This window comes from Vulpes vulpes, chromosome 4 (assembly GCF_048418805.1).
Source record: "Vulpes vulpes isolate BD-2025 chromosome 4, VulVul3, whole genome shotgun sequence".
Lineage (NCBI taxonomy): Eukaryota > Metazoa > Chordata > Mammalia > Carnivora > Canidae > Vulpes > Vulpes vulpes.
Genome location: NC_132783.1, coordinates 128,338,856 through 128,355,340, shown reverse-complemented (window position 1 = coordinate 128,355,340; position 16,485 = coordinate 128,338,856). Strand labels below are relative to the sequence as shown.

Below are 16,485 nucleotides of genomic sequence, written 5' to 3'. Positions count from 1 at the left end.
TCACCTTTGTAAGATCCGGAACACTGAGTACAGAAACCCATCTGTTTTCAGATTGTAAATAAGAGACAACAGTGTATTTACTCTCCAAATGTAGCTTTAAGATCAGTCCAGGCAAGGTCCCCATTCCTGACCACCTTGTGTCACTCACAGCCATTCCTACCTCTATGGAGAAGCTAAGAGGCTGGTCACAGTGACAGAGACAGGAAAACTGTATGATACAGACACATGTGAAAGAAGTACCAGCCAAATAGCCCAGACTTTAAAGTCTTTAGTATTCATGGGTGAGCTTGATCGCTTCAGGATACAATGGGTAGGGATTGTTTTACAACATTGTTAAAAATAAAAGAAATATTAACCATATTTATTTAAAAGTATATGTTTTTTTTTTTTGAAACTGTTGTGAGTGACAACAGTGGTAAAGAACTTTGTGAAAACTGAATAGAGTGAACTTTATGGGTCACCAATGGGACCATTAAAAAAACAGATTATTGTAGCTCCTGGTTTAGAATAAGCTAATTATTATTCTTTATTTTATCTTGTTAAGACCAAAGAAAATCTCTCTAAAGGCGATGAATATTAATCCTTTAAATAGAGGGGTCCAGTTAGTAGATGGTTCTAGAGAATTTAGGTGACTTTCAGGAAGGTGGTTAGGTTGGTTAGGTTTCCAGTAGCATTGGATAAAGTAAAAAAGTCTTTTTAAGAAATAGTTTAACAAGAGCTAGAGGGGTTTGAGGTGAGTGAAAACAGCCACTCACAGGAGTCAACCAAGGGGAATCCTGAAGAAAACAACAAATGTAAAGATGGGTTTGGATTGGTAGGCTAGCAAAAAAAAAAAAAAAAAAAAAAAAAGAGCTTAAATAGCTTGAGCAGTGGTGTACCCAGTACTTAAATCAGCATTGATTTAATTTTTAGTTTGATCAGAATCTTAGATGATTCTTTTTATGGCAACTAGGTATTTGCAAAAACTCTTATCAGTAAGTGCACATAACTGAGGATTGATTGTAGGCCACCGTATATTTTCTAAAGAGACAGAAGCTATACCTCTTTTTCTTTATTTTATTTTTTTTTAAGTTTTTATTTATTTATGATAGTCACAGAGAGATAGAGAGAGGCAGAGACACAGGCAGAGGGAGAAGCAGGCTCCATGCACCGGGAGCCCGACGTGGGATTCGATCCCGGGTCTCCAGGATCGCGCCCTGGGCCAAAGGCAGGCGCCAAACCGCTGCGCCACCCAGGGATCCCACCTCTTTTTCTTTAAATCAATCTTATATTCCCATCAAGTTCTCGTTCTACTGAACTTTTCACATTATTCAGCATTAAATTTATTGAAGTGGCTTTTCAGCTAAAAGCTGAGCCATGTGTTTGGTTCTGAGGAGACTTACTTCATAGGCCAGAGAAGCCACGTTCCAGGGTCTGCGGTAGTAGACCAAGGTGTTTCCATCCCGAACTCGATCACAGAGTCCATTGTAGTACTCATTGTCAAAAGGTGTGCTTAGTGGCTCCATCCCTAAGATGTTGATGCTGAGAATGAACAGAGTAACATCAGAAAGGGAGACACCAGGAACTGATGCCAGGCAGTCCTCTGGGGCTGGGGAAAGAGAGAGCTTTGGCTCGCGTCCCCATCGACCCATTTATGTGTGATATAATCAGGAACAGAAGCAAGAGCCTGCTCACTTCTGCTTTATGTCTCTGGCAGCAAGCATACCTTAGGAAGGCCCAATAAACTTCCAGGCAACTAGGGCACTCTTGAGAGCACAATGAAAGAAATGCAATAACCAGGGAGCAAGGGACCATCTGGCTCCTGGAGTCTTAACTCCGCTGTTGTAACTCTTAGCTAACCTCCCTTGGTGAGCTAAGAGCCAACTCTGTAATACCCCCTATTTAAGTTATTTGAGCACAGAGGATCTCAGGGGGGCAGTATAACATATGCATGTAATTTTTAATCTATGAATCAACATTGGGGCTCTTTCTCTCCCCATTCTCTTTAAACTTAAGCCTTTTCCTCCAGCTGTTTCATTGCTTGTCAAGAACCTCATTCCCTCCAGGCTTATACTATTTCTATTATACTTTCCAAGGGGAAACACAAAAATTTCAGCATCCCAAAAAGGCATTCTCAGAAGTTCTACTTTTTCCTTCCAGCAAAACAAAACAAAACAAAACAAAACAAAACAAAACAAAAAAACAAAACAAAAAACAAAAAAAAAACAAAAAACAAAAAAACAAAAACCTTTTATTTGTCAAGCTTCAGTTCAGAAACAGAAATCTTATTTAGCTTTTAAAAAGTTACGTTTGATTTGTAGACCCAAAAGCAAAGTCTGAACAAGAACTAGTTCATTCTTTGTGAAGTACACTTCTGTTAATTGCAGGAACGGGCATTGCCATCTAGTCTGTTTCTGGAATATAAGGCTCCAGACCAGGGAAGCCAAAATAGAAGTCTGATCTGCACTTCTATAATTCAGTTTGACAAAAAAGCAGAAATACTTCATGGCTCTAGACCACATTCCCAAACTCCAATGAACTAGATTATAAATCTGGATATTGGTTTCAAGAGTAATTTGTCAAAGGGTGGAGACGGTTTACTCTAAAACTCGTTGCTAATGGAAGAAAAATAATTGAGTATCTTAACCAGTGGATTAGTTAAAAACAACATCTTCACATAAAGGGCACATTCTTTTTTTTTTTTTTTAAGATTTTCTTTTTTTATTTGAGAGAGAGAGAGAGAGAGAGAGCTCGCATGAGCAGGAGGAGGGGCAGAGGGAGGAGCAGGCTCCCCACTGAGCAGGGAGCCCAATGTGGGGCTCCATCTCCAGGACCCTGAGATCATGACTTGAGCTGAAGACAGGACACAATTGACTGAGCCACCCCGGTGCCCCTCAATGGCACATTCTTAATTAACTTTGAATCTACAAAGAAAATGACATTATAGCTCAACTTTAAAGAAAGATAAGTTAAAGAACCAATTCAGGAGTATCTTTCTCTGAGCTAAAATTTAACCACTTCTCACTTTTTGCTCTATCAAAACTCTTCGTGAAAAATACAATAGGCCTAAAGTTCTAACATAGGGCCAAAAATGAGACTTAGTAAGTTGAATAAGAAAGAAAAAAGAGACATTATTATCTGGTTTACTTTTCCAGACATCTTATGCCTTACAGTAGGTTGAAATTTCAGCTTCACTTCTTTACCCATCCCCACCCATCCCTGCATCTACAGCAAATGAGTAATACTTTTTTCCCTTTTTTCCTTCCATATGACTAATGTTTTGATACACAGACACAGAACGCTGGAAACAAATTTTCTGTGTTTGTTTCTTAAACAAGCCCTAGATTTTCTTTGTTCTACAGTGAACTTGTCCTTCACGAATCTGCATCAACAGAGACGCTGTACCTCTTCACTGTCAGTGGACAACAACATTAACCTCTGTTGTTAATGATGATTAACTCTTAGGTGACTATTTTATCCAAGAAGAGTGTAGTGTTCGTAGTAAATAGTAATATTAAGAGAGTTCATACACAGTCTTTGCTCTCATGAAATTTATATTCAGATTAGGGAGTTGGACACATAACCACCAATTTTAAAAAACAGTCCAAGGACAAATACACATGTGCCATATAAGTAGCCCAGGTAGGTACTGCGCAGGTTCCCAAAGGGTCATAAATAGAGTTTAGAAGAAGTAGGATTTGATTTGGGCTCTGAAGGATGGGGACGGAAGGGCGGGAGGAATGGTGTGCCCGGAAGCCTGGAGGCGGAAATGTGTATGGCGTGATTTCGGGTAGTAGTTTTCAGTTTTTCTGCTTGTCTATTCTATAAAAAATTATAATAAATTCTGCCTGCCTGCACAATTTTAATTTGACCTCTAAGATTTTTCATCTTAAGTTTAAGATGTTGCAAAGGATATAATTTCTCAGTGTGCTACAAATATTTACATCTTAAAGTACAATTATTTTGCCTCTTTTTAAAATAAATCCAATGAAATATAAATGCCATAGTGATGGTGGGTATCAAATCACTGCAATGTTTATATTTCTTTAGCAACTAGACATTTTCTGGTATTCCTTTTGATTCTTGTTTTTAAAAAGACAACTTTATTTTTTAGAGCAGTTTTAGGTTTCACTGCAAAAAGAGTAAAAGATACAGAGGTTTCCTATATGTCTCTCTTTTCATTCTTGAATTCATGTTTCTATTCCACTTCCACCACAGAATTTTAACTTAATGTAATGTTATTTTAGCTTGGAGGTTTTAAGGTATCACTTTTTTATGCATTTGTGTACTAAAAAGGTAGTACAGGTAAAAGGTAGTACAGGTAGTACAGGTAAAAAGGTATTAATTGAAATTTAAAAAAATTAAATATAGTTTAACAATAGGGTCTAAGTAATTAAAAGCTCTTCTGGATTGAGTTATCATTATTATTAGTAGTATATATAAGTGTATTAAAATTTTGAAATAGTTAACAAACATAATTACAAAATTTTTTGGAAAGGTGTCTCGATGAAATGTATGGGTGGTCTTTTTAAATTAATTGATTAGTTCTTGCCTTCAGAAATGAATATTACTTATTGCTAAAAAAAGATGTTTCAGTATCAATTGTATTCTGGTTTTCTATTTTTTATAGCTGCAAATGCTGGAAACTTTACTCACATAAGTGGAAAAGAATAGAAGGAATTTTGTCATGGCATTGTCACTTGATTCTTTGATTTTCTGAGTTTTATGCCAAGAAAAGATCACAGACTAGTCTTTCATTAAAAACTATTTTTAGGGGCGCCTGGGTGGCTCAGTCGGTCTGCCTTCAGCTCAGGTTATGATCCCTGAGTCCTGGGAGGGGAGCCCTGCATCTGGTTCCCTGCTCAGTGGGGAGCCTACTCCTCCTTCTCCCTCTGTCCTCCCCTGGCTTGTTCTCTCTTTTGCTGACTCTCTCAAATAAATAGAATCTTTTAAAAAATTAAAAAAGTATATTTTTATAGCCCATTATCTCACAATCAACTACATTATCTTTCAAAAGGAATTGGAGACCAGTTGACTCACAAGATCTTGGAGTCCAACTGAGCACCAATATTTGGAAATGTTTCTTGGTTCTTTTGCCACACAGTAAAATTGAGATAGGTGAGGGGGGGGGTACTCTTCTTTTAGAAGGTGAAAGGCTATTGTGAAAGGGAGATGAGAGGGGGAGAATAGGCTTCACAACTTGAATGCCACTGAGTTGTTAAGCTTCTCAAGTTTATGAAAAATATGTATGTACGGAATCGAAGATTTACTGTTGGTTCCACAGATTGGTTAAGCAGCTAGTAGTTAAAGAAACTATTATCTTAAAACTTATCTGCCTCCCCTTTAGAAAGTCTTTTTGCACCCCACAGTATGCATACCCCCCTTTGAAGGTTTTCCTTTACAGAACAACAAATGGACCAGTTGGCTGGATCCATCTGGAAAGTTACAATGAAGCGGATCCACACTCTAAAGCACAACTAAGGAAGAAATGTTTCAAAACTTTTGACTTTGTTCCACTACTACAGAGACAGCCAGTCTAGTCTAGAATGAGCCAATTTTTTTCGGCCAAGAAACATGAAAACTTCTCATGGATGGAATGTCATCGCCTGGGAAATAAAAAAAGCATGTATATTTGGCAGCACCTAGAGATGCCTGTTTATATGCCAGCATCTAGAACCATGGCAATTCTAACCTACCAGGTGAACAGAAAAGAAAGCTCCCTCCACAGAAGTGGCACTATGCTTCGATCACATAAAAAAGTAATGCATTATGTACTGAACATCATTTACAGCTGGTTCAGATTTATATTTTTTCAATGAATGAAAGATGGGTTGGGGATTTCCCGAAACACTTCTGGAGAATCTCAAATGCTTACAAGGCAAGAGGCGGAAATATTTGTGATACAAGGGAATTCTCCTGGGATTAAGAATTTAAGTGGGAGTTCTTCAAATGAAAAAAAGAGGTATAAATTAAATTAATGACTGGACATTTGTGACTTTGGGTAAAAGAATCTGATTGTATATGACCTCTGATAAGACTTGTTGAGATTTTCCAGATTGGATTGTGTAGAAGCAGTTTATAAGCCTGTTGCCATGACTAGGGTGTTTACTCCTATTATTTCTAGTCAATATATCCTATAGTGGCTTAGAAGAATAATTGTGATACATGGTAACTAAATATGCAATGTTAATGAGATCGAAGAATATCACCAATATAATAAAGCATGTCACTTTGAGAACTCTTCTTAAATATTAATTAACTAATTTCTACTCTTAATTCAAACATTTGGACGATCAATAAGGAGTTTCATTTTCTAAGGTTAGTTTTGCTTTGAAGTTTTGATTTACGGGCTTTGTAGTGATGAGAGGAAGTGATGTGGGGTGATGATGAGCATGTGGGGAGAAGCCAAGGTAAGGTGTGGTGAAAAAATATATAGTTTTATGAAAGTGAGAGAAACTTGGGCTTAGTTTCACTAGAAACGAAAGAGTTCCACTAGAGGGGCACCCAGGTGGCTCAGTGGTTGAGCATCTACCTTTGGCTCAGGTCATGATCCCGGGGTCCTGGGCCCAAGTCCCACATCAGGCTCCCCACAGGGATCCTGTATCTTCCTCTGCCTATGTCTCTGCCTCTCTCTGTGTGTCTCTCATGAATAAATAAAATCTTTAAAAAAAGTAATTTAAAAAAAGTTCCATTAGAATCTAAAGAGACTAAACTGGTTCACTCAGGTTTTTTTTTTTTTTTTTTCCTGTAAAATGAATATAATACCTCCCCTGACAACCTCACAGGATTATTATGAAAAATCTACAGAGAAAAAAAGGTAGAAAATAAAGTTCAAAGTACTATGCAAATGAAAGCTGTTGGAGAATAATAGGCTTTATGAAGACTACATTAGTTGTAGGTTATTGTTCATGGTAACGAGGTATTTAATAAAAAGCTTGGTGGATTTATTCTATAAGGAACTACCTTATTTTTCACTTCTGCAGCCAACCTTCCCCAGAACTGAGGCCCCATCCTCTTGCTCGGTCCTGAAGACTCAGCCCTGTGACATTCCCTGTCACCAGCCCTTAGTGTGGCAAAGCTTGCTGTATTTAGCCAGCTTTCTGGGATGCCTCACTATGAAACTTCTTAGCAAATGCTATATAATAAATTTTTCTTTTCTCTGAACAAAGAAAACCAATAGATTATGATTGTTTTCCAGCTAAGTGGGCTAAAATTTCTGTAGCCTTTTATAAGATAAGGTGTAAATTTGCATTGAGAGAAAATAAATAACATACACAATGCTCTGCTTCAAGCCCATCTGTTTAGATTAAGGAGAAAACTGTTTCTTGGACCCCAAATAAAGCAAAATAAAGTAACACTGGACTTTCACCACAGACTCACAGTCTCTCCTTGAGGAAAGCAGCAGGATGAGTCAGAACTCATCGCAGTACGCAGTGATCTGGTTATAAGGTTTCCAACAGCCCCCATACCATTTACTGACAATTATTAAAAGAACCTCCTATGTTTGGAGACAAAGAGTGTACATTGGATTCAAGATTCCTACCTTTCGGCCAAGGGCCAAAGACACTTAGTGAGTGGGCAATACGTGAACGCTGTTAGGAGATTTTATAAAGTGAATAAAGGGTGTATGAAATGTGATGTTTCATGTGGTGCCTGACTCTTGGTATCCTGGAACTTTTTCCCTCATTGAGATTCAACAAGTGCAAGTTGTATCTGGCTTAGAGAGAGAAGACATCTCTGTTTAGAGCCAAACCTCGTCCAGAGGCCTTACCTTAAGAACTGTCCCCTACCCTGGTATAGGGTTTCTCAGCCTGAGGGCCACTGACACTGCGGGTCTGGCCGCCCTGGACACTGCAGGATGTTTGGTACCATCCAGGGCCTCTACCTACTGGATATCAGCAAAGCTCCCTCACTTCTTGAGTCCTCCATCCCCACCCCACAGCTGTGACCACCAGATTAGGTTGCAGACTTTGCTAAATGTCCTCTGGGGAGAAAATCACTCCTGGGTGAGAACCAGTACCTTAATCCCTCTATCAGCCTTGCTGATACCTCCATCTTCTTTCCTCTCCTTATCCCTATTCTCAGGACTTGAGTCCTAAACCTGCATGTATTTCTAGTGACCCAGTTTCACCTGATGCCAACTGACAGTATTTTAGAAACACTTATTTTCATTAATTAATTGATTGATTTACCTATTTATCAGCTCCCAGTATTTATTGAGTGCCTGTGATGAACCGGGTCTTATCAACCACCTAATCTGAGTGCCCGTGATGATCCAGGCACCTAGATTAGGTGGTTGATAAGACATATTCCACTACAGGCAGTGAAACAGAGCCATCTGCCATCTCTGTCATACCACTGGGTGTAGGAAAAACTACATCTCTGTTGAGTACAACTTGCCAACCAATCTACCCAAAGTACCTTTCCTGAAAACAGCTCAGAACAACAAATGGAAACTATGCCATAGGCATCCCTGGAATGTTCTCTGACTATATGGAGCAGAATGGAATAGCACCTCAGGGCCACGTCATTTTCCTAATTCCTAGAGCATAGATCTCTGGGTAATCTTTATTCTGTAAAACTCTGAGTTCTAAACTGTCCAAGACTTCTCATCTAAGCATAGCTGGCCAGAGCCCCTATGTTCTGCAATGAACATAGAATGAATGAAAATGAACGAAACCTCTCTTTGTAATAAGAGCCAGAGTCTCCACACCATCACCATCTGGCATCAGAACTTCTTCTCTGCCTTTTCCTCTTGGGTCAACTCTAGAAGACTGTACCTTCCTCAGACCTTATAACCAGGTACAGATGCAGGACAAGTTCCCCATGGAAGACAGCTTTACTTACAAATCAGATATTTGAATTGCAAGACCTACCACTGGCAAGTGTCAAGTGTCAACAGTCACTTCAGCATTGCTGCGGCCTTCCAGAGGAAGGATGACCTGTGTCATCTCCTGCTGGACTCGGAGAAGATCACCTCCCATCCTGATTCTGCAGACCCCCTAAGTGAGGCCAGGCGGTTGTGCAAATTGTCTTGAAATGCTGATTCAGCACTTATCTTCTTTGAAGCTCAGGCACACTTGGGGCCGAATGCGGGCCCTCGGCCTCTCTAGCACCGGGGAGGGACGGAGGTCACCTTTGCCTGTTCTCACCCAGAAGCCTTCAAGCCAGATACAGACCCGTAGCCCGCTATGCGCGCCAGTTCCGATTCTTCCACCACTTTCTCTCGGCAGGGGAGACGGGGATCACCTTCACAGTCGTCCTCATCTGAGAAGTCCCCGCAGTCATCGTCACCGTTACAGAGGAGCCGCTTCTTTATGCATCTGCCTGCGATCAAACCCGAGAGAGCCGCGCTGTGTCCCAGGCCCGGGCTTCCTCCGTCCCCCCAGGTCAGCAAGGGCACCGCAGGGCGGGAGGGGACGGAGCACACAAGCGCTCGGGATTCCCCGCAGGGCGCACCGGGCAGCCCTCTCCGCGGCCCCGTGGCCCTTGGCAACAGGACCCGAGAGGCTCCTGACTCTGGGAAAGGAACAAGGGGTGGTGGGCGGGGGGTGGGGTGACTGGGTGATGGGCACTGAGGGCGGCACTTGATGGGACACCAGGTGGCATGCTATATGTTGGCAAATCGAACTCCAATCAGAAATATACCAAAAAAAAAAAAAAAAAAAAAACAATAGGCTTCTTTCTTTTCGCCCCTGAGAGCGCCCCGGAGCCCGCGGGGGGGGGGGGGGGGTCACCTGTTACCTGTGCGGCACCTGAAGTCGCTGCCGCAGTCCTCCTCCTCGGCCGCGCAGGGCTCGGCGGGCTCGCACCGCCGTCTGTCTCCCACCGCGTCTACGCACTTCTGCCCGTTAAATTGTCCGAAGACCTCGATGCTCCTTGAGCGAAACTGCACAAAACCCGCTGGAAATGTTAGGATTTCTGTCTCCCCAAACGGACAATGATCTAGGATGGCGGCCGCAGCACTGTAGGCCGCTAGAGACCCAGTGGCGGCGATGGTTTCACGGTGCAAGGGGCCCTAAGTGCAGTCACCCGGGTTAGAGTCGCCTGCCCGGGCGGGCCCCTCAGGGCACGCATCTGGCATTGAGTGCCCCGTGCAGGTGTCCAGGCAGCGGGAGCCTCACCCGCCAGGTGTGGATCTTTCCTTCTCAGTGTGCAACGCAGCTGGGCAGGGATGGGGATGGGTGGTCCCTGCCCCAGAGTCCTTTTCCTGCAGGTGCCCGCAACACAGTTCCCATTTGGGGTGATGAAAGGGGAATGACAATGGACACTTACCATTTGCTTGAGGCAAGGGTCACATTCCGACCACTGGCTCCAGGAGCTCATTCTGCAGTCTACGGGGAATGGCTTGTCATCCTCTCGTGTTGTCCCTGGGACAGAACTAAGATAGCAGGACGCGTCAGCTGCATGGCGTGGCAGGTGTCTGTGTCCGATTTATTGCCCGATTTATTGACTCCTTTTCCGCCTTCCAAACCAAAGGACCCATCCTTTTACTCTAGCTCTCATTTGACATTTGAGCGTATGCTGCTTTGTATTTTCAACTGGTCTTGTGGGATTCTTATACTGCTTTGTGATGTGACCTTCAGCCTACCCACAGTTGCAAATACTGGTGATGAGGAAAACTGGCAAGTCATGCTGCTACCTGCTTTACGTGGATGGGTCTTTTATTTCCAACTGCCTTATGAACTCAGTGAAGCTAGAGACCTTGCTTTACTTTGTGTCCCTCAGAGGCTGAAAAAGCCTCCAGTTGCCTGGTTCTCTTGCAAATTTAAGCCAGCGGGCCCAGCCGCTCCCCTAGCAAGTACCTGGGAAGCCAAGCTTTCCCACCCCTGCACTGTGCATGTCCTAAACCGGAAGCCTTACCCCTTCACGCTCTGCTTCAGGACTTACCCTTTACTGCTCTGAATTTTAACACCTAGATTTTGGCCCTTACGGCCTTCCCTCCCACCTCCAGACCCCAAAGCTCAGCTGTGCTTTTCCTGGCTTTGCACTTTTCTTTCTTTCTCGGTTCACCATTTGCATCTCTTCTACTTGCAACACCTCCTTGGATTATTATCTTGTTCAATGAAAGAAAAAAAAAAAACAGAACAAAACATAAAGCAAAAGCCATTAACCAAGAATCCTATAAGTGCCCTGCTCTACTTCCCTGAACTGGCACCTGTCGTTTCTGGAGTGCGGCCTCCTATTCCAGAGAGCTGGCTCGGTAAAGCCAATCCCTCCATGAAGACTAGATCTTAGCCCTTCTCTGAGATCTTGACCAATTGAATACGTTCTCCAGTAAAACTCTTCCTCACTACCAGTTTCTTTCCATTTGCTGTATATTGTGTTCAAGTCTTTGATATTAAGAAGAAACAAGCAAATGAATGATTAAACAAAACACTCTTTCTGAACTCTACATTTCCTTCTGGTTGCTTCCATTTGTCCCGTGTCCTTCACCATGTCATTACCTAAAGGAATTGTTATCAACTTATTTATATTTCTGTTTCATCAAAAAAAAAAAAAAAAGTTTCATCTCCTCCTTTAACCCTCCATGCCCCTTTAGGTACCTCTAAAATTCTCCCATCCTTCCAGCCAACTTTCTTGGAAGAGTGGTTTGTACCCTGTGCCTCTCTCTTTTTTTAAAAGAAAATATTTTATTTATTTATTCATGAAAGACACACACAGAGAGAGGCAGAGACATAGGCAGAGGGAGAGGCAGGCTCCACACAGGCAGCCCGATGTGGGACTCGATCCCGCGTCTCCAGGATCACGCCCTGGGCCGAAGGCAGATGCTCAACCGCTGAGCCACCCAGGGGTCCCTGTACCCTGTCTCTTGTTGCTTACTCCCAACCACTGCTCAGCCCTCCTGCCCAAGGACACTGCTCTTGCCAAATTCAGTGTCAACTGCCATGTGGCTCATTTGATCCTTTCAGTGCTTATTTTATTGACTTCCTCCCACTGGCCAATGCACCTGGCCATTCTTGCTGTTTAAAACACTCTCTTCCCTTGGACTGAATGACGCTAAACTCCTACCATTTCTTCTTTCTCTTTCAGTGGTCCTACTCACCCATGTAGGCTTCTCTTCCTTAGAAAGTCTCTGGAATGTTGTTTTTCCTCAAGGCCCTGTCCTTGAATCTGTCTTTTCCTTTTTCTGTCTACATGTTCCCAGGGCTTTGGTTTCTGTGCAGTCCAGACATCTCCCCTGAATTTTAAGCTCTTGAATATAACTCCCAACTGGACATCTGCACTTGGATTTTGTTTCGGTTCATTGAACTCGATGTATTCCCAAAACAAATTCATTATTCTTCCTCTTCTCTCAAAGCTGCTACCTCCCCCTGTAGTTGCTTTCTGGGTGAACAGCACTTTCATTTATGTGGTTGACCTGGCCCGAGGTGTGGGTGCTCCCTGTCTTATCCTGTATCCCTCACACTCATCACCTGTAACTAATCAACCATTAAAATCTGTTGTTTAGTTTCGTAATTGACTCTCAAATCCATCCTTCCTTCATCTTTGCCAGACACTTCTCTGCTCTACACTAACATTACATATCTCCTGGATGACAATAATTTCTTGCTAATCCAACTTCCATAAATCATGCAGAGGATCTTTTAAAAAGGCAGATTTGATTGTACCATTGCCTCCTGAAAACGTGTCTGTAAGCTTCCTATCATTCTTATGATAAAGTCCAAGTTTTCTTACATGGTGCAGCAGACGGAATAGCGACGCCCCAAGATGTTCCCATTCTAATCCCTAGAATCTGGGAATATTTTACCCTACATGACAGGAAGGAATTTGCAGATGTGACTAAGAGAAGATTATTCTGTGTAATCTGGGTGGATTCATTCCAAACATGTGAACTCCTAAAAGCAGAAAAGCAGTTCAGGGAGATATGAAGACACAAGAAGAGGTAGGAGAAATTCAAAGCACGAAAAGGGACCCCACTGGCTATTGTTGGCTGGGAAGATGGATGGAAGCCATGAACCAAGGAATGCGGGCAGCCTCTACAAGCTGGGAGAACCAAGACAATGGATTCTCCCCTAGAGCCTCTGGAAAAGAATGCAGCCCTGCCAGTACTTTGATTTTGGTCCAGTGAGACCCACTTCAGCCTTCTGACCTCTAGAACTGTAAGATAATAAATTTGTGTTGTTTTAAGCCACTGATTGTGGTAATTCGTCACAGCTGAAATGAGAAACTAAACATGGTCTAGTGAGCTCTAGATGGCCTATCTCCTTCCTAATTCTTCAACTCTACTTTCTCCATCAAAGCTTTAGTCACACCGAATTTGAAATTCCCAAGATAATCTGCTTTTTCTTAGGTCTTCAGGCCTTTCAACCCTCTATTTCCAATTTACTACTGTGATCTCATCTCTGACATCATGGATCTCATCTTGGGCATAATGGATTCCCCACAAAGAGCATTCCCTAAACTCCTTGCATAATTTATTTTTTTCTGTGCATATTCTTCCAGGATCTTGTTCTTTCTTGAGTCATAAGCACCTTTGCAGGGATATTTCATTTAATTAGTTCACTTATTCAGGCATCCATTCATTTATTCATTCGTCAAATATTTATTAATGGTCTCTATTTGCTAGGCATATGGGATATAATGGTGTGCAAAACAACAAAACAAAATAAAGCCAAAACCGTGATGCCCGAACTAGAGCTTACATTCTAAATAGCAATATCAGTGAGTTAGAAAAATTTTAACTGTTCAGCTTGCAGATCAACTTCTTGGAATATAGTAGGTGCTCAGTAAATGTTTTCTGAACACGAATGTATAACTAAGTGCAAGAAGGGGCAGGACGTTCTTGATCATGTTTTCTTGGGCAGATCTAGGTCTATATTTCTCTATGTAACAATCTCCTGGTGATCTGCCCTCATGGTATTTGTGCAAGACCTGTCTGTCAGTAAGGCAGATTAAGACTGGACACATCATTTCTGTAAACCTGACTCTTGCCTAAAACAACCAGAAAGTCAGGGAGCCTGATAAGCTTCTATCTTTTAAAAGTGCAGGTTAAACATGCATTAAACAGCTGCCAGAACTCTTTGGTGAACCTGCTTTCCTGGAAGCCTGAGTATTAGTGTGTATCTGAAACTGCATGGCTGAGAAATTCTCTGCTAGAATGTTCCCATAAAGCTAAGATCTCCTCTGGAACTGATAGGCCTCATCAAGAGGCAATGGCAGATGCACCTTTATGATCTATAGCAGTAAGTCTCAATACATTGCATATCATAATCCTCAAATATTAAAAATAGAAATTGTAAAATTGTCATCCTCACTCCAAAAACAATTAAATCAGGCTTTCTGAGATGGGCTCCAGGCAGCAAATGTTTTTAAAAAGTACTCTCGGTGATTCTCATGTTCATGCACTGTTGAGAAACACTGTTTGGCAACATTTGGAGGGTATTCATGAAATCCAAAAGGGCACAATTCAAGTAGGTTGGGGGCATATATCAATATAACCCAAACTTGAAGCTACCACTAACCTGAAAATGTCACTGAGCTGGTTTATCATTAATTTCAGGAATTACTCTAGGCCCTATTTATTAGTGTCCCTATGGATCTTTTCAATATCTTTGTTTCTCCAGTATTAGTCCTGTTGCCTTCAACTAGATTATCTGCTCCTGTTTTTTGTACTTCTCACTTATTTAGATGATCAGGTTAGTATTTTGCTTTACTGTCTCCAAAGAGATTATTCCCTTGGTTCTAGAAACTATACCCTATAGACCAGTGACTTTTATCTTTCCCACCTGCAACTGAGAGCAGCTCTGAAGAATAACTAGTTCAGAGGGTACAGTAGAGACTGAAGGATCATGTATGGAAGGTAAAATCCACTGTAAACACTGTAAACACTCCAGAGTGAGAGTCCTTTGCCTTGCGAGCCTAGAACCCAGCCAGTGATGGGGGCTGATGAGAAAAGCTGTTCATCTGTCCCACACCCTGGGCCCAGGATCCTGCTCCAAAGATACTGACATTGGCTGTAAACTATTCTCTAACATTCTTCACATAAGCAATAGCACCGCATTAATTATCTACACCCTGATTCCCTTCCTTCTCAGCTTCTAACTTAAGGACTCCTTTTCTTTTTTATAGATTTGACTCCCCTTCTGGACTTAGTACAGAGCTCTGCCTCTGATTTTTTATTGTCCTCCTAGACCATGATTTAGATTCATCCCTTGAAAGACCCCATCCCCTGAACGACCCCCTAAGAAGGTCCTCTGATCACACTGTTGCCCCAAGAGCCAGACTAACAATCCTCTGGATATCAGGTGCAGTGTATTTGTTGGTTTACTAGTTCTGTCATACCACAGACTATGAGGCTGAGACAACAGAAATCAATTTTTTCATAGTCCTGAAGTCTAGAAGTCTGAGATCAAGGTGTCTGCCTTGTTGGTTTCTTGCAAGGCTTCTCTCCTTGACTTGTAGATGGCTGTCTTCTCCCTGTGTCTTTAGATGATCTTTCTTCTCTACAGCTGTGTTCAGATTTACTCTTCTTTTTTTTAAAGATTTTATTTATTTATTCATGAGAGACACACACAGAGAGAGAGGCAGAGACAGAAGCAGAGGGAGAAGCAGGCCCCATGCAGGAAGCCTGATGCGGGACTCGATCCCAGGACTCCAGGATCACGCCCTGAGCCAAAGGCAGATGCTCAACTGCTGAGCCACCCAGGCGCCCCCAAATTTATTCTTCTTATAAGTGGTATTGGATCAGAGCCCACCATAATGACTTCATCTTAACTAATTACCTCTTTAGACACCCTACCTCTAAAAACAGTTATATTCTGAAGTATTGGGGGTTAGGACTTCAACATATAAATTGGAGGAGGACACAATTCAGCCCACAACACTCAATAATTTTTTTTAATTAAGCCATTTCTTCTATTTGTCTACTAGTTTTACTAGACAATTTTCAAATCTCATTAATCTTTTATTCTACCACTGAGAGATAAATTTTGTAGGTATTATTAGTTCTCTTTTACAGATGAGAAACTAAATCCAGAATTACACTACTTATCCAAAGTTGGACAGTTAGTGGCAAAACTGGATTCAGAATCTACGTCTATTTCTAGTTCACCACAATTTTGCCTTTTTCTGTGTGCTGCCTCACCTTCCCATCACCAGTCAAATCCTCTTTGAAATGATCTAAAAGGTCTCAGCTTGGTCAATACTTTTTGGATGTAATAGTCTCATGACTTTTAGACATTTTGAAATACAATAAGTTAACAAAATTTTTTTCTTTTTTCTTTCTTTCTTTTTCTTTCTTTCTTTCTTTCTTTCTTTCTCTCTCTCTTTCTTTCTCTCTCTCTCTTTCTTTCTTCTTTCTTTCTTTCTTTCTTTCTTCTTTCTTTCTTTCTTTCTTTCTTTCTTTCTTTCTTTCTCTCTCTCTCTCTTTCTTTCTTTCTTTCTTTCTTTCTTTCTTTCTCTCTCTCTTTCTTTCTTTCTTTCTCTCTCTCTCTTTCTTTCTTCTTTCTTTCTTTCTTTCTTTCTTTCTTTCTTTCTTTCTCTCTCTCTTTCTTTCTTTCTTTC

At 41.6% G+C, this 16,485-nt stretch overlaps 1 protein-coding gene across 1 annotated transcript in view; it reads right to left on the bottom strand.

Moving 5' to 3' along the window:
* Window positions 1-16,485, bottom strand: part of C9 (complement C9) — a 56,896-nt gene that overhangs the window by 32,620 nt on the left and 7,791 nt on the right. The window contains exons 2-5 of the mRNA XM_026016713.2: window positions 10,255-10,360; window positions 9,724-9,868; window positions 9,159-9,306; window positions 1,383-1,521 (exon numbers count right to left, since the gene is read on the bottom strand). Of these exons, the coding sequence (XP_025872498.1) occupies window positions 1,383-1,521; window positions 9,159-9,306; window positions 9,724-9,868; window positions 10,255-10,360 (538 nt within the window). The remainder of the gene's footprint in view (window positions 1-1,382; window positions 1,522-9,158; window positions 9,307-9,723; window positions 9,869-10,254; window positions 10,361-16,485) is intronic.